The sequence below is a fragment of the Ursus maritimus genome, unplaced genomic scaffold (genome assembly GCF_017311325.1).
Source record: "Ursus maritimus isolate PB19 unplaced genomic scaffold, ASM1731132v1 scaffold_4, whole genome shotgun sequence".
In the NCBI taxonomy this organism is placed as follows: domain Eukaryota; kingdom Metazoa; phylum Chordata; class Mammalia; order Carnivora; family Ursidae; genus Ursus; species Ursus maritimus.
Window position 1 is genome coordinate 73,360,277 of NW_024426552.1, and position 18,258 is coordinate 73,378,534.

The window sequence follows — 18,258 nt, forward strand, 5'->3', positions numbered from 1 at the left end:
AAATCTAACCAACAGGTTCTACATGGCCAGTTTTTGCTCTGTGCTTGTGCTTGTGTCTGAGCGAGGAATACCTGCTTTTAGTGAAATGGGCAGGTATGAGATGTATCGATTGGGTTCTTCCTGTCATTGACCGAGTAGCAAACCTGTCACCTCTCCAAGTAGTGAATCATGTTGACAGAATGCATTACGTTTTATAAGTTTTTTTTCTTTGTCCAGATCATTTGTAGTTGAAGCACACTTGCCACCTTTTAAAAGTGATGCCTGCAGCAGTCCAGAGCCACTGAAGTATTCATCTTGACCTGGAGGGTCCAGTTTCTCTGCTAGCACAGAAGATTTTTAACATGAACAAGATCCTTTCAACTACTCTTTGCTTTGGACTCCTAACTTTGTTATCTGTAATGCTTTTTTTGGAATTGGTGCACGGACGGCCATATCTTATCCAAGGTATGTACACATGAATCTAAAATCCTACAAGATGGGTAAATAATCCTTATCTTCCTCTTTGCATTGCCTTGATTTTTCTGCCAATATCAAAATAATACTTGAAGGCATTAGTATGATGTTATCATTAAATACCCCTTCGGAAGTTGCTGCTTTAAATTAAATGTAATCTGTGATGCTGTTCTTATCAAGTAAATTAATTTTAACCAACATTGTACTAAATTTATTTTGACCACACTTTATTTTTTTTTCTAATCATGGGGAACATTCTTTTTACTTCTACTCTATGACCAAAGGTAGTGAATGTATAAATAGTAATACAATCAATTAGCTAATATGTGCATATTTTTAAAGTACATTTGGGGAAAAATAATATTTTACCCAATGAGTTTATAAATAAGTTACTTATGAAAGGAGAGTGGCTCAGAGAAGAACACATTAGGATGGAAATTTGTGTTTGCAGACATTTGGAAGTAATAATGCGTGCGGAAATCTACGTAGTATTTTCAGGAGGATGATGCTGTCAGCCACGTTATGCAGTGACTGCATTTATTAGATTTCTAACATACTTAGGGAACTTATGTTAAATGAAATAATTTAATCTATGACATCTACAAATATTTACCATATAAAGTTGGAGAAAATAAGTTTCTGCTCTCGTAATATTGTAACCTATATTGATGTTTCTTTAAATTTTTCAATGCATTTTTGTAGTGGAATAGCTCTTCATCTGAGAATCAGTAGAGCTAAATTTAATGTTGATTTATTAGGCCAACGACTTCATTGAAATTTTTATATATTTATGTTTGAAAAATAGTAACTTAAAATAGTGCTCTCTCTTTTCCCTTCCAGCCTGAGATTTTGAGGTTAATGTCATCTGACCCCCTTGATGGGAAGGAAAGAGCCTTTTGTCTTACATATGAGAACCAAATCGGAACATAGTACATTTGGTTTACATGATATTGGTTTGAGAAGAGGGATCAAGTTTCTCCCTTTTAGGTGGAATTCAATTTATCTAGACTACGTTGCTTCAAATGCGGTTTTAAAAGTCAATGAAAGAGCAGTTCTTTTGGCAGAGAAAACAAAAGTGCATAAATCCTTGTTATTTGTTTATAGGGATTTTCCCATTGAGAAACAAATTGTCCCGGAGACATAAATAGAAGCTTGGAAATCAAAAAGTCTGGATTTTACCCATGGTCCACATTTTGTCTTTGGCCGGTCAAAATCACTGCACTTGGTGGGCCTCTACTGCTCTTCCTGTGAAATAATGAGATTTTCAATGTTCTTACCATAGTGCAAATGTGTGAGGAAAAATGAGACCATTCATTGAGGACTTCGCAAAATTAGGGTGTTAGTGGTAAATGTAACGTCTGATTTCACGTGGATGTGGGTTACAGCAAAATGCAACTCTAAAGCATTTTTCTCGATTAAAATTAAATAACACCTCTGACCACAGAATACCACACACTGATATCCTTCTATCACTGGCAGCATATTGGAAAGGTTTCTCTCTGGGACTCCCTTGTATCTGTTGCCTTGTATGTAAATGGAAAAGATTAAATTACTAGTAAGGTTATTTTCTGATCTAAATTGTCTATGATTAGAGTGAAACTCTCTCCATATACACATTTGTCAAAGCAGCCAAACATTTGACTTATTGTGGTCTTTTGACACATTTTTCAAATAAGCATTTGTCTGCTGACAGAGTACAAAGTTGGGGTTACCATCCCTTGCTCTTTCTGTGTAAGACAATATTCAAGACAAATGGCACAAGCTTTCATTCGGTGGGGGCTCTAGAAAAGCTTGGCTTGATAGGTAAAGCTGACACTGAGCAGACTGCCTACCACAAAAGATTGAAGAATGAGTATCATGACCCAGAAGACTGTGGAAAATTCATTAATTTTTTGGTATTTTATCATTTTGGGGGGCTTCCAGTCTTCCTTCTGGTAAAATTTCTCCTCTGCCTCCACTAAAATGCCTCAAATTTGAGCAAAAAGCAAGGAGACAACAAAATCTTTTGATTCAGTATTTTAAGTAATAATGAACCAGTATTATCTGTGTATTTGCAAAAGCATTCACTCTGTCACGTCTGGGTAACTTTGCCATCCTTTGTATTAAGGGGGCAACTACACTCAGGTAATTTTTATTCAAACATTTCCTTTATCAATATTAACTTTAAGTCCAAAGACAGAAACATAGCAAAGTATGTATACTTTTTCTCTTACGCTGTATCTGTTTTAAAACTAAAAATGAAAAGAAAAAAATACTTATTTTCTATAATATTTCTTAGATAATTATCTTACTTAACTTTAGGAATACAAAATATTTTTTAAAATTTTCGAGAAAATGATTTCTTCAGAGATTCCTGTAGATGATGGTTGCCTTGAGAGGTAGTGACGAGACTTTCTGAGGACAGTTACACGAGTGTAGTTACTGGAAACAAAACTGGTAAAGAAAGGCAAATAGATAAATTTTCTTTTGTGAAAAATGTTCCACTTACATATGCAGAAGTGGATTGTGAATTAAGCACATAAACGCTTCAGCTCCACACTTTCCTTGTTACTTCCTTCTAGTCTTAGACCTTCTCTAGTTAAGGCAATGAGTCCGTTTCTCTTATCACAGTTCTGTTTCTGAAACAAATAGGTAGCCATTATCATCTGGCTGTAAAATGTACCTTATTTCTTTTTCAAACTGAAACATTTTAAAGTTTGTTATTTAACATTTTCACAAACAACTGTACTAACAATTACATTATTGCATGGCCACGTCTTAAACTAAACTCTCTCTGAGGGTCTTCATTTAACTGATGTGAAGCAAAAGTTCCGTTGATATTCTATTAGTGTTTTAATTGATCAATAGAGAAAAAACAGAATGTCACAGATAATTTCTATGTTTATGAAGTAAAGGAAAATGAAGAGCTGAGCACCAACGAACTACGCTTGGTTAGTGTGGAAACAATGCTCTCACTTGCTCCAAGTCGTCCAGTTGCTTCCTCACCAAGGCTTTCTCGTTCCTTCCATTAGGCTCTCAGTCATTTGAGTTCATCAATAAACATTTTGTAGACACAGGAAAGGCAGATGATTTCACGGAATAATACAGTCAAGTCATGAGCCATTTCTGTAGCTAAAACCACAACATTCTCACTTCTAAACTTCAAACTCACAAATCTAGCTTCTGCTCACACTGCCAGCTGGTATGAGGAGTGAGGAAGTGGAGAGAATGATCCGATAGAAGTTCTATGATAAAGGTTTGATTTTTCAGGCCACCTCATGAAAGTTTATTTTGTTTGTAATACACTAGTTGTTATTTCAATTGTATTATTTGTTAACAGATATCTTGCTGAGTCTTCAGGTTTTATAGCTTGAGTAGAGGCTATTGTCCTGATTTCTACTCCAGAATAAAAATGTTTATAAAAATTTGGGCGTGGGGCGCCTGGGTAGCGCAGTCGTTAGGCGTCTGCCTTGGGCTCAGGGCGTGATCCCGGCGTTCGGGGATCGAGTCCCGCATCGGGCTCCTCCGCTGGGAGCCTGCTTCTTCCTCTCCCACTCCCCCTGCTTGTGTTCCTACTCTCGCTGCCTGTCTTTCTCTGTCAAATTAAAAAAAAAAAAAATTGGGTGATATTTCTAAGTGCTGAAAGAGTTGAGCATCTGATCAATGATTGGGTTGGGAGGGAAACTGACAAAGACGGAAAGATGTCAATAGGGAGAAAATAGACATCATACCACCACTTCCACAGGTTTCCTTGGAGGGTTAAAGGCAATCTCCAGAGAACAAAATGGCTCATATTTAAATGTGTATAGCAAATAAAATCTTAAAATATAAAAATACTTATTTTTCTTAAAAATATAACTTTTAATTTATGATTTTTATATTAAACATAAGAGTGGAAAATTTCAACAGTGCAGGTAAAAAAAATAAGAAATTTACCTATGATTCTACTACCTAGGAATGATGGCAGGTAAATTTTAGGGTGTTGCCTTTCAGACATACTTTCTGTCTCTCTCTCTCCCTCTCTCACAATCTCTCTTTGAGTGCTCATATACATTCAATGATTTTTTTAACAGCCCATCTTTTGGGATTACACACCTTTCTCCACACCCCTTTTATTGGTGACTGTAGTATTAATAGTTACCTGTACAATGTATTTAATTAGAAATACTTTCAGTGACACAGATTGAAATTGGAGGTTTTATTACGCTGAGGTGATTATTGCAGGAAATGAATTGTTTCCAGATAAAGACGATACAAATCGCGAGGAACTACTGCTGGCTCTACTGAATAAAAATTTTGGTTTCCAAAGACCTTCCAACATTGGTGAGTCAAGAATTTATTCTGTCTTCTGACCTGCTCTTTCTAAATGTTTATTTATATTAAATAAAATAATAACCACTCCCTTTTATGCTGGACTGATGGCTTAAGTGTTTTTATTATTTCATATTCATACTAAAAGCAATAGCATTATGAACAAATATTAAAATCCTATTTTCTTCAATTAGGAGGTCCTAGTGGGATCGGTAACCATCTAGTTACACAATAGTGATCTTTACTCATATTTTCTTCTTATCTATGCAACTCTTAACTGGTACAGGTTTTATATATATATATGTGTATATATATATATATATATGTGTGTGTGTGTATATATATATATATATATATTTTTTTTTTTTTTTAAGATTTTATTCATCTAAATGCTTCACATCTGTTCATAGGTTTCCACTAAAAATTTCACAAATTAACTGCAGTCTCATAGCAGTTAACACATTTTGCAATCAAATTCTCCCAATGTGGGAAATGATTGGAGTAGAGACCACTGGGAAATTTAGGTTACACCAATTGAGATTTTTTTTCTTTGAAGAACAGGAGAATCTAATTTATAATCACATATCAGAATGTTCTCCAAGAAATGACAAATACTGTCAGAAACTCAGTAAGTGTAGTCTGAGAGAAAATGTGACAATATGTTAATGTGATACACTCTCAGAAAACATCTGGTCTTCTAAAGAAAATGTCTATTCATGGGACAATGTGCTGACTACAATAATGTCTTAATAAATACTTCAAAAATACAAGGTTTTAAAATTAGAAGTAAGATATTCTCATTGAAGAAAATAAATGAAATTATAAAAAAGAATTGATACTCAACTTGTAAGGGAGGGAGTTACTATTCATACTTTGGGCATTTCTTTCTCAGTTGAATTATATAGATGCTTGTGTCCCGCTGTTTTCACTTAATATTGTTTCATAAGATTTCCTTATTCAGTAAAATAGTTTATTTCTACATAATAGTGCTTGTTAGAATTAGGGTCTATTTTATTTTACATTTGTTATTTTAAAAGACTTTATTTAACAGAGAGAGAGAGAGCGAGGGCGAGCACATGCACAGGCAGAGGGAGAAGCAGGCTCCCTGCCTACGCTCAATCCCAAGGTCCTGGGATCACGACCTGAACCGAAGGCAGACACTTAACCAACTGAGCCACCCAGGCACCCCAGAACTATGGCCTATTTTAGAAAGTTTTGTGCTTATTGCTAGAAATTAGGTATTTTCTCATTACATAACTGGTTGCAATTCAATATTATAGGCATCGAGAAAATATTTGGGTTTTATATTAGGGATGATGGGTGGTCTTAAATCATATGAAAAAGACCTTTGCTTTCCACATAAGATCCTGAATGTGGGGGCGTGTGGGTCACTCAGTCTTTAAGCGTCTGTGTTCAGCTCAGGGCATGATCCCAGAGTCCTGGGATCTTGTCCCGCATCAGGCACCCTGCTCAACTTCTTCCTCTCCCATTCCCCCTGCTTGTGTTCCCTCTCTCACTGGCTGTCTCTCTCTCTGTCAAATAAATAAACAAACAAATAAATAAATCCTGAATGTGTGTCCTGAAATGAATCAAATACTACTTGCAATGAAATTTTTCATATACAAACATATCTTGCAGATAAAGAACTGGCTAACAAATTGGAAGAACTTAACCAGGTGAGAATGTGAAATACTTACATTTCAATTTTAATAATAATTATAAGACATTTTCTTTGCCCACAGTTTGAAAAATTATTAGTACTATACTGTAAAATTTTTTTGGTCCTGCTAGAGAAAGAGTAAAGTAATCCACTAGAGAAAAAAAAAAAAGTCAAATTACACTCAAAAAAAAAAAAAAAAAAACGACCAAGAAAGAAAAGGAAACCAAAACAAAACTATAGCTGAAGTGAACTTGAGATAAAATGTGTAGAAAATCCGGATTCTCGTCCCAGCTCTCCAATTAACTAACTAGAAGACCATGGACAAATTAAAAGTCTCTGGATCTTAATGTCCTCATCTGTAAAATGGGAGGCTATACCTAGATTGGTGATTTTCAAAATTTATTATTATTTTTAAATATGGAAATACCTTTTCCCAAATAAATTGGATGTGGTCCTAGTAAATGAAGCATCTGAAGGTGGAGCTGTCCTGCTCCCCCCTGGTTGGGGGCCTGAACTGTCACCTTGCTCACCTGTTCTCAGCCCTCCTGATAGGGAGCGTCTTAGCAGCCTTATTCCCCCACTGCTTGACAGGCTGGGAAGAAAATCTGAAAGTCTCCAGATTAGATGATTTCAAAACTTGTCTACATACATGCATGCAAATCCATTATGATACAAACCGTGTGGCTGTTTGGGAGAGAGAATCATGCCCCATCATTCTGAGCGGGTCGGACATGGACACCCTCAGTAGCCAGGCTGAACTCGGGTAGAGTTAGGTCTTCAGGGTATGGGCAATCGGAGAGCTTGCTAAAAATTAACACGGGTTGAATTCCAGGTAAAAACCCTAGTGCCTCAAAATACTTCTCCCTTCCTTCTGGAAAGGAGAAATATTTCAGGAAATTCAAACATTTACATAACTCTTTGGAGCTCCTTGAAAAGGACTGCTCATTATAGGTGATATAAAATCCAGTCCAGCAACACAGGCTGTGTTTACAGCCTCCCCATTAATTAACACCTAGAACTGACTTCCTTCACCATAAACCTGTTTTTTCCTGATCTCCTGTTGAGTCATGTACCTTTCCCAGCCAGTGTCTAAATACGAGTTCCCTTGGAGTTTTCTACTTAATTCTTTTTGTTTATTTTCTTTATCACTTTTTCTCCTTTTCCATTCCTTTTTTCCCTCCTTTCTTCCTTTCTTCCATTTTTCCTACTCTTTTCCTTTCTTATTCTAATTATTCCTCTTCTTCAATAGAAAGCAGCATCATTCTTATTAAGATCAGTAATTTTTTATATTTGACTTTTATTTTTAACAGTTGGAAAAGCTCAAAGAGCAGTTCATGGAGGCCAAAGATGCCGAGATATCCTATGCTATGGATGGTCTATCTTCTTCCCATCCAAATAAGCGAGGTAAATTTTAATTTCAAAGCTTTAAAATTGACATCTCAAAGATTACTTTTGCAATTATTACTAAGAGGGAAGAGATTGACTTGACATTTCTCAATCCCATGCTGATTATCAAGATCAAGGTCCATATTTAAGAAAAAAACATGCCAATGAATATGTTCCCATATGAATATATGTAAGCTCTGTGGTGTTTACAGGAGGGGATAGTAAGGTCATACATACCGGATTTAAGTAAAATAGGCCCTTGTTGCTAAAAATTGTGACCTACCCTTGCTACTTGGCTTAAAGACTGGAGTTGGGAGAATCACAACTGGAAGCAAGCAAGTTTTAAGTCAATTCAAATTTTAGAACCTCTTTATTGAAGTAAGGAGAACGCTCATTGCTCTAACACTTGGTTCAAGGTTTGAATCATAACATTTAATTTTAGAAAGATTTGTCTTTCGGATCCTTCTTATTTTTTATAACATTTCTTGGGCAATTTTTGTTTCTTGCTGAATTAGTTCTTATATTTGAAAAAAACTGTATGTGTATTTCTCCATTCATAGAGTGATGTGAGCCTTCCTAAGCCTCACTTTACTTATTTACATTTTCTTCCTCCTCCCAGATTTGTCTTTAACTTGTGCGAAAACTTATTTCACAATGCTACTAAGTAGAAAGAGGATGCACTGGTATTATTTAAACACTTGGCATATACCAGACATTATATACTTTAATATGTCAAAATATTGTGGGTAAATACATAGGGTCTAGAGCTAAACTGCCTGGGTTCAAATCAACATTGACATTTCCTACCTGTGTGATCTTGAGCCGTTAATAACTTCCTGCGCCCCATTTTCTTTGCCCCCAAATACAAATTATAATAATAATTTTTATAAGATTGTCAGCAGGATTTGATGAGTAAATATTTGAAAGGCATTTAGAATAATGCCTGGCATATAGTAAGTACTATGTAAGCCTAACTTGTTTTTTATGGTTTTGATCAATACTATAATTATTATTTTATTTTCATCATAAACACCATAGGATAGCTATTACTATGCTTATTTTATAGATGAGGAAATTACATCTCAGAGAGGTGAACTTATATGCCAAAAATAATCCACCTGCTTCATGACTCAGCAAGTGGGCCTGAAGGAGAGGGCAGTAGAAGATGAATTGGAAAGGAGAGAACCTTCAGGATTTTAAGGACTTTAGCTTCTGTTGGGTACCATATGGGACATCATTGGAAACTTTTAGCAAAAGAGTAATATAAGTTTTAACAGAACCACTCTGATGCTTTGTGGAAAATACACTGCAAAAGATGGACAAAGGTAGAAGCAGAGAAACCACTGATAAAAAGAATTCAGTGGTTCAGATGGTAAGTGGTCGTAGCTTGGATTAGGGTGGCAGTGGTGAGTTGATAAGAAGGGGTCTGATTCTGAATATAATTTGAACAAAAAAATCCACAAAATTTGTTGTAGGATTACATGTGGTTTGTATTTTTTTAAAAAGGGAAGGCATCAAAAATGATTCCAAAATTTTTGTTTTGAGCAACTAGGAAAAAGAGGGCAATTTCTATTTAATGAGCCAGAGACAGCTGGAAGAGGAGAAAGTTTGGTGGCATAGAAAGATTGGTGTAGAGATTTATTGGGCCTTCCCATCATTAGCATAGCTTAGGCTATGATATGGTACCAGTTTTAATCCAAATCTCAGAGGCCTATTATATAATAAAGTCCAATGCATGTTGTACAATCCTATTCTATTTTCTGGCTATATCATCTAGAAGGTTGTTATACGTTGACTGCCCCTAATATTGCCAAGACACAGGAAAGGGATAGAGGACACATCCTAGCTCTAAACTGCCTGAGTTCAGAACTCAGTTCAGTGACAGGTGTCACTTCTCCTGAAGTCCATTAACTAGAATTAGTCACATGGGCTGCCACCAAAATATTGGCAAGGTAGGCTGAGAAATTTTAGGAAGTACATACAATACTTGGGGAGCACTGCCTCTACCACACTCAATCCTTTGATCTCCCCTTAGCCATATAGTATACTCAACCGATTCCCATTAAAGACAATTCCAGATCTCTTTCACTGACTGAATCCAGAGCAAAGAACAGGCTCTCCAGGAGGAGATACTCACTAGTCTTCATCAGCTACAGAGTGGCTTCTTCCTCTTCATTCCAGACCTGTTGGCTAAAAAGACAAATCCAATAATTGGCAGAGGAACAAGGATGGGATAATCACAACCAGTAATCCCTTTCATAAGGGAAACAAATAAGACACACACAGAACGCTGCTCTCCAGCAATTCTGAAATCTCACTGGGCAAAACTATAAAGGTCTCCTACCCCGGGGATGGGGAAAGGTGTTTTGACTGTAGTCGGTCGTATCCAGGAGGAGTCATCTGCCCATTGTAATATTTCCACTGGCTGCACTGTTTGAGATTTTTCTTTTTCATTTTTATCCCTGGACACATCTTACATGCTACTTGGGGATTATTCCCTTCTCCAGGATGGCACAGTTTTCTCAGGTCTCATTCTACTTTTGCAAAGATGGAGGCCAAAGGTTTATCTTGTCTTTAAGTGTTAAAGATATTTTTATTTTAGGAGTTATGGATTGACAATGATGTTCTTTCAAAAATTTAGAAAGCTTCTCATGTACTTGCTCCATGCAAATACTTTTTAAAAAAGCAATTTTAATTATTCTGCATTCTCACCCCCAATTTAGTCACAGTTGCCTTGAAAGTATCTGGAATATATCTTAAAGACCACACACTCAATCTGATTTTTGCCCTGCGTTCTTTATTCCAACTGCTATTTACAGAGCCTCTGTCCCTTGGAGTAGTTTTAAATCTCATAGTGTTTGGGATCTAGAAGAAGTTAGTTCTTCCAATGTTTCAAGATCTTACATTTCAGGACTCTCTTTATTCCCTTTGTATTTGTTGTCAAATTGTATTTGGGGATAAATTAGGCAAACTACTGTAGCAGACTAACCTTACAATCTCAGTGATGTAGCTTGCTTTAAGATTTATTTTTTGATTACATGAAGCCTCGTGTATGTTGGTCGTTTTCCTTTACTCCTTATCTACTCTACGTGTCCCTGTAGTACAACAGGAGAGAAATGGAGGTAAACACACTCTTAACTGCCAAAATTAGGTACACAGATCTTAATCTAACTTATCAGGGTCAGGGAAGCACTTGGGAAATGTAAAGAAAAGTACAAGGAATATTTGGAGTGTCATGTCCCTACCACAGACATTTTGAGCTTGTCATGCCATGCAGAAGAGTATCTTCCCAGTATAGTAGCCTCCTTATGCACACTTTGCAATTTCAGTTACCTGTGGTCCACCATGGTTCAGAAGCAAACGATCCTCCTTCTGACATATCAGCAGAATTCTGGTCAATGGTAGCCTAATGCTACGTCATAGTGCCTGCGTCATTCACCTCACTTCATGTCATCACGTAGGCATTGTATCATCTACATCACCACCAGAAGAAGGGTGACTAGAGTATAATAAGATATTTTGAGGTAAAGAGGTCACATTCACATAACTTTTATTGCAGTATATTTTTATAATTGTTCTAGTTTAACATTAGTTATTGTTGTTAATCTTTTCCTGTGCCCAGTTTATAAACTAAACTTTATTGTAGGTATGTATGTATAGGAAAAACATAGTATTTGTAGCATTCAGTACTATCTGCAGTTTCAGGCATCCTCTGAGGGTCTTGAAACATCTCCCACAGATAAGGGGGAACTTCTGTAGTGATCTGAGTAGACCACTGAATATATAAATTTGAAGTTTAGGAAAACAGCTCATATTGGAGGTATAAATTTGACAGTTACCAGCATATCAATATTGCTTGGTATTGTGATCAGACCATCTAAGGAATGACTCTAGATATAAAAGAGAGGATAGCCAGGGCTGAAGCCCAGGTGATTCCAAGGTTAGAGTTTGGGCAGACAAGAGAATCAGCAAAGGAGGCTTAATAGGAGTAGCTATCAAGGAAGAAAGTGACAAAGAAAGGAAGACTGCACTGTTTCCAGGAAGTAGTGAATATATATTAAAGCTATAATAGGTCCAGTAAGTTGATAACTGCAACTTTCCTTCTGAATAGCAATGAAAGATTATTAATGGCTTTGACAAGAATTGTTTGGTGAACTTTGGGTTAAAGAGAATATGATAAAACAGTATTTTTATCATTTGTCAGGAACCACAGACAATAAACACTGCTTTTGAGAAATTTTGTTCAAAAGGTAGAAAAAATTGGGATATTAGCTAGAGCAGTTTGAAAGCGGGTCAAAGAAACATCTTTGTTTTTTAAGCAAGGAGATATTAAAACATATTTATATGTAATTGGAATAAAATAAATATTTGTGGTGATAAACATATGAAGTAGATGCCCAGGTTAGGTCACAAAAACAACGCACATTTAAAGTGTGGTTCTATTGCGTAACTAGGAGTTGTCTACCATGAATAACATTGTGTGAAGATAAAATGGACCCAGAGATCCAGCTAATACAATAGTAACTTATACTTACTGGAGAATATTATATTTTGCTTTACTCATTTAATATATAATTGATAGACACCTGCTGAAGTCACTAAGAATGGTGCTGTCTAATGTGATAAAATACATCTTCTCAGGATAAAAACAAATTAGGTATCAAAGGAACATGCCCCACTATAGTAAAGACCATATATAACAAACCCACAGCTAATATCATATTCAATGGAGAAAAATTGAAAGGGACTTCCTCTGAGTTTGGAAACAAGATAAGGTTGCCCACTCTCACCACTTCTATTCAATATAGTACTGGAAGTCCTAGCTAGGGCAATTAGGAAAGACAAAGAAATAAAAGGCATCCAAATTAGGAAGGAAGAAGTAAAACTGTCACCAATTGCTGATGATATGATCTTATACATACAAAATCCCAAGAAGTTAACCAAAAAACTAAAAAATTAATGATTTCAGTAAAGTGACAGATTATAAAATCAACTTACAGAAATCAGTGGGATTCCTTTATACTAACGATGAAACATTGGGGAAAAAAATCCCAATCACAATAGCGTCAAAAACAATTAAATACTTAGGAATAAAATTTAATTGAATTATAGTTGATATACAAAATTATTTTAGTTTCAGGTATTCAGCATAGCAATACAACATTAGGAAGTGTTCCCCAGGATAAATCTATCCACCATCTGTTACCATATAAAGTTTTTAAATATTTTTAACTATATTCCCTATGCTGTACATTGTATCCCTATGTCTTATTTATTTTATAACTGGAAGTTTGTACCTTTTAATCCCCTTCCTCTATTTCACTCCCTCCCCTCTGACACTGCCAGATTACTCTCTGTGTCTAAGAGTCTGTTTCTGTTTTGTTTTGTTTGTTAATTTGTTTTATTTTTTAGAGTCTACATATAAGTGAAATCATATGGTCTTTGTCTGACTTATTTTATTTGACATAATACCCTTTAGGTCCATCCATGTTGTCACAAATGGCAACATTTCATTTTTAATGGATATTCCGTGTGTGTGTGTGTGTGTGTGTGTGTGTATTTGTGTGCAATCTTTCTATCTATTCATCTATCGATGGACACTTAGGTTGCTTCTATATCTTGGCTATTGTAAATAAATAATGCTGCAATCAACATAGGGATGCATGTACCTTTTTAAATTACTGCTTCCATTTTCTTCAGCTAAATACCCAGAAGTAGAATTGCTGTATCATATGGTAGTTCTATTTTTAATTTTGGAGGAACATGTGTACTGTTTTCCATAGTGGCTGCACCATTTTGCATTCCCACCAAGAGTGCATGAAGACTCTTTTTTTCTCCCAACTTTGCCAACAGTTGCTATTTATTTATTTATTTATTTTCATAAAAGCCATTCTGACAGGTGTAAGGTGATATCTTATTGTGGTTTTGATTTGCATTTCTTTGATGATTAGTGATGTTGAACATCTTTTCATATACTGTTGGCCATTTGTATGGCTTCTTTGCGGAAATGTTTATTCAGGTCCTCTGCCCATTTACTTAGGCAAAAATTTAACCAAGGAAGCGAAAGATCTGCACAATGAAAACTATAAGACTTTGCTGAAAGCAATCGAGGAAGACACAAACAAATGGAAAGAAATCTGTATTCATAGACTAGAATAATAAATATTGTTAAAATGGACATATTCCCCAAAGCCATCTACAGATTCAATGCAATCCTACCAAAATACCAAAGGCATTATTCACAGAAATAGAAGAAATAATGCTAAAGTTTATGTGGAACCACAAAAGACTCCAAATAGCCAAAATATTCTGAGGATAAAAGAACAAAACCTGTTTTCAAACAATACTGTAAAACCATAGTAGTAAAAACAGTATGGTACTGGCACAAAAATAGACATACAGACCACTGAAACAGAACAGAAAGCCCTGTATTAAATGCTGGTGTACAGAGTCAACTAATATTCACAAGGGAGCCATGAACACCCAAAGGGAGAAGGCTAGTCGTTCAAAAATGATGCTGGGAAAATTGGAGAAACACCTACAGAACAATGAGATTGGACCCTTACGTCACACCGCTCACAAAAATTCACTTGAAATGGATAATAGACTTAAACATAGACCTGATAACACAAAACTCCTAGAAGAAGATAAGAGCAGTAACTTATCAATACTGGTCCCGGTAATGACTTTTTGGACATGACACCAAAAGCACAAGGAACAAGAGCAAAAATTAACAAATGGGACCACATCAAACTCAAAAGTTTCTGCACAGCAAAGGAAAGAATAAAATGAAATGGCAGGCTATGGAATGGAAGAAAATTTTAGCAAAACATATATTGGATAAGAGGTTAATATCCAAAAATTATAAAGAGCACAACTTAATTGCAACAGAAAAAGCCCTAAAAAATCTGATTAAAAAATGGGCAGAAGAACTAAATAAATACTTGTTTTTCTAAAAAGGATATCAAAACAACCAAAAGGCACGTAAAAGATGCTCCGCATCACTAATGAGCAGGAAAATGCAAATCAGACCACAATGAGATGCCACCTCACGTCTGTTGGAATGGCTATCATCAAGAAGACAAGAGACAATGACTGAAGGTGAGAATGTGGTGGAAGGGAACTCTTACACACGGTAGGTAGGAATGCAAATTCATCCGGCCGCTATGGAAAACAATATGGGTGTTCCTCGAAAAGTTAAAAATAGATTTACCATACGATCTAGCAATTCCACTTCCAGGTATATATCAATGGATGAATGGATAAAAATGGCGCGCGCACACACACACACACACACACACACACACACACACACACGGAATATTATTCAGCCATGAGAAAGGAGGATATCCTGCCATCTCCAATGATATGGATGAAACGAGCACATTATGCTAAGCAAGATAAGTCACACAAGAGAACGACAAGTGAGTACTGTATGATATCACTTGTATGTGGAATCTAAAAAAGTCGAAACTGTGAAAAAACAGAGAGTAAAATGGTGGTAACCAGGGGATCATGGAGGCAAGGGGTTTGGATAAGATTGGTGGTGTTTAAGTATACACACCTGTAACCGTCAGTCAGTCATAGAAATCTGCAGTGTAATGAAAGTGGACAATAATATTGTACTATAATGATGTAATCTGACATAGACTACTTCAATCATATTGCAATGTATAAATTTATCAAAGTAACACACTATACACCTTAAATTTACAAAATGTAATGTCAAATTGATCAAATAAAAAAAAAGAAGGAAAAAAGGGCTCCTTAGCTCTCACTCTGGTCTATTTACTTAGCTGCACTCCTAATGACTTTTTTGATTCATAAGCTGACGTAGGATAGAAGCAGCACATTTGAAGAAACTTGGGGACGGGAAATGAAAAATAAATATATAGCTGTCCAACACATAGCATTCTGCTAAAAACAGGGTTACAAGAGTGAACCGGACAGACATGAAATGACACCAGAATGCTAGCGAGAGGCTTCCTTCACACAGATGATACCCAACAGACAAGCACTGAAGGTTGGCTCTACTGGGGATGTCATTCACGACCCTTCCTTTCATCCAGGTCCAGAAAATTTCCCAAACTATATTCCATTGCCTACTTGAGCCGCTTACGAGTAATTTTGGGATATGTGTACATGTATATTTTCCTGATAGACTGAGATCGTCAATGACATCTGAAGGGCCAGAAAGGGCAGTGACGATAACTTTCCAAAGCACACTATATAAAGAAGATTGGATTAGTGGGCCGGGCTCCTCAGTTTAATGTCTGAAAATAAACTCCTTTCATAGGATTTGAATGTGGTTTCATTTAAAGGAAGCTGTGGCTCTTGTAGAAATGAAAAGTGGACTCTGAGTGCTGTCATAACGCTGCGTGTGTAGGTGGTGACGAGCTTGAGGGTTACAGTTTATGGAGTGAATAGAGAGGGAGGGAAACCTGGCAAGCAGACAGACTTTTATCATTTATTTCAAAGAGTATTTCAAAGAGTATCTTTTTTAACTCTTTTTCATTGTGCGTCCCATTCATCAATAATGAATCAAAGACCTGTCTCCCCAAGGTCTTAATTTTATAAACCACTTAGATTGAAGGAAATTGGAGAAATTTATAATGAGTCTATGAAGCTACTGTAAGTAGGGAGCAACCTACAGAAGACTTAAAATGACTCGTTCGTGCACTTGAGGATTAAAAAACTGTTAGAGTTGGTTTGATTTTTCTGAAGCATCATTTTTTTTAAAGATTTTATTTATTTATTTGACAGAGAGAGAGAGAGACAGACAGTGAGAGAGGGAACACAAGCAGGGGGAGTGGGAGAGGAAGAAGCAGGCTCCCAGCCTATGAGCCTGATGTGGGGCTCGATCCCACGACCCCGGGATCACGCCCTGAGCCAAAGGCAGACGCTTAACGACTGAGCCACCCAGGCGCCCCTGAAGCATTATTTTTATGATCAGAATGTGAGGACTCACTGTGGCAATTAAATTACTTAAATAACATTTGGTGATCTGCAAAGTGAACTTCAGACTCTCTTCCTTCTTTTCCCCCCCAGTAAACTGAAACATATTTATCATAGTTTTTACTCACATGACTTCCTCTTTGGGATTTCAGTTACCCCAAATATAAAACAGGGAGGGTGTATCTAATAGGATGATCTACTGTATTCTCTGAACTGTATTACATGCATTATCATGTAGAACGGTGCTATCCAATAGAACTTTCTGTGATGATGTGACCATTGTCTAATGCAGTGCCCATTGTGGTAGGCACTGGCTATAAGTCACTATTGAATATTCTAAATGTAGCTAGTGTGATGGAGAAGCTGAATTTTCAAATTTTATTTAATTGTAATTAATTTATAGATTCACATGAAGCTAATAACAACCATATTGAACATTCCTTTTACAAAAGTCTCTTTCTCATACTGAGGCACACATAACCTTTTATTCAAATGTTTCATCAAATACCCTCCTAATAAAGAATTTGGTTTGCTTTGTTTTTTAGCCTGCTTTTGGAAATACTGTGTCTGAAGTTTTTTCTCTGGATACAAAGAGAGAACACTAGAAAAAAGATACACAGCTACTCACTAGTGCTTCAAGATTGTAGCTATTTCAAGCATCAAAAAACTGTGGCATTTATTCTGCCTATTGTATACTTAAGGATTAAGTTGTAAATAAGGACAAATCAGTTGCACTTTGCCTGGCACGGGCTATCAAATGGCTTGTAGTGCTCAGGTTGACGTGTTGTATCTATTATTGTATGCTTTCCATAGATTCATTGTTGACATATGGTTTTGTCTGGTGATGACCACTCTGTTGAGCTATCAATTAAAGTATTTTAAAAAGCGTTAAAATAAATTATATTGTCTCAATTTATGGAAAAAATATGCATCATTGTCCTTTCTCTTGTGATTGTGCTGGCTACTATCTCTTTTCTGTTCATTTGGACAACTGTCACTAAAACTACTACAACCAAATGAATACATTACTAGAGAGCAGGAATATAAGGTTTATTGGACTCTGGGAGAAAGTAATATCTATCAGAGACAGATATTAAGAAAACTTTTCTTACAAAACGGTTTGCCTTTTGGTTTCTTAATTCTCATCCCTGTCTCCTCCACAACACCATGAACTATTTGAGACCCAGCATGTCTGTAAGAGCTTACACTCATTGTACCAAAAAATAAACAAAACAAAACAAAAACTCATTGGCTTTTCTTGAGTCTTTTTTCTTTTCCTTTTTCACATCTGTACGTCAAACCGCTCTTGCTTACCTCTGAACAAGCTTATTTCGTCAGCTCAAGGCTGGGAGTTCAACTTCAATTTTGTCTGTCTCTTGTGCTATCACAGAACGTCATCAAAGTAACTTTAAGGAATATTAAGGGCTAGAATAGATGGTAGAAGAGGCTACACACAGTTCCTTACTTCACAGTCTGGGGGAAATGCAGTTAATCTACATAATATCTATTTTGTG

General features: G+C 36.1%; 1 protein-coding gene across 1 annotated transcript; it reads left to right on the forward strand.

Annotated features, from left to right (window-relative positions):
* The first annotated feature begins 341 nt into the window (after positions 1-341).
* UTS2B (urotensin 2B) lies at positions 342-17,315 on the forward strand. The gene is made up of 5 exons (XM_008705156.2): positions 342-444; positions 4,657-4,755; positions 6,382-6,419; positions 7,714-7,807; positions 17,290-17,315. Exons 1-5 carry the CDS (start codon positions 342-344, stop codon positions 17,313-17,315), a joined length of 360 nt encoding a protein of 119 aa, XP_008703378.1.
* Positions 17,316-18,258: the final 943 nt, after the last annotated feature.

Excerpts from the sequence above, each read along its gene's own strand:
- UTS2B (XM_008705156.2), top strand. The coding sequence starts at position 342 with ATGAACAAGATCCTTTCAACTACTCTTTGCTTTGGACTCCTAACTTTG. Across the intron at positions 6,420-7,713 it reads AATTGGAAGAACTTAACCAG|TTGGAAAAGCTCAAAGAGCA; the intron begins GTGAGAATGTGA and ends TATTTTTAACAG. Across the intron at positions 7,808-17,289 it reads TTCCCATCCAAATAAGCGAG|CCTGCTTTTGGAAATACTGT; the intron begins GTAAATTTTAAT and ends TTTGTTTTTTAG.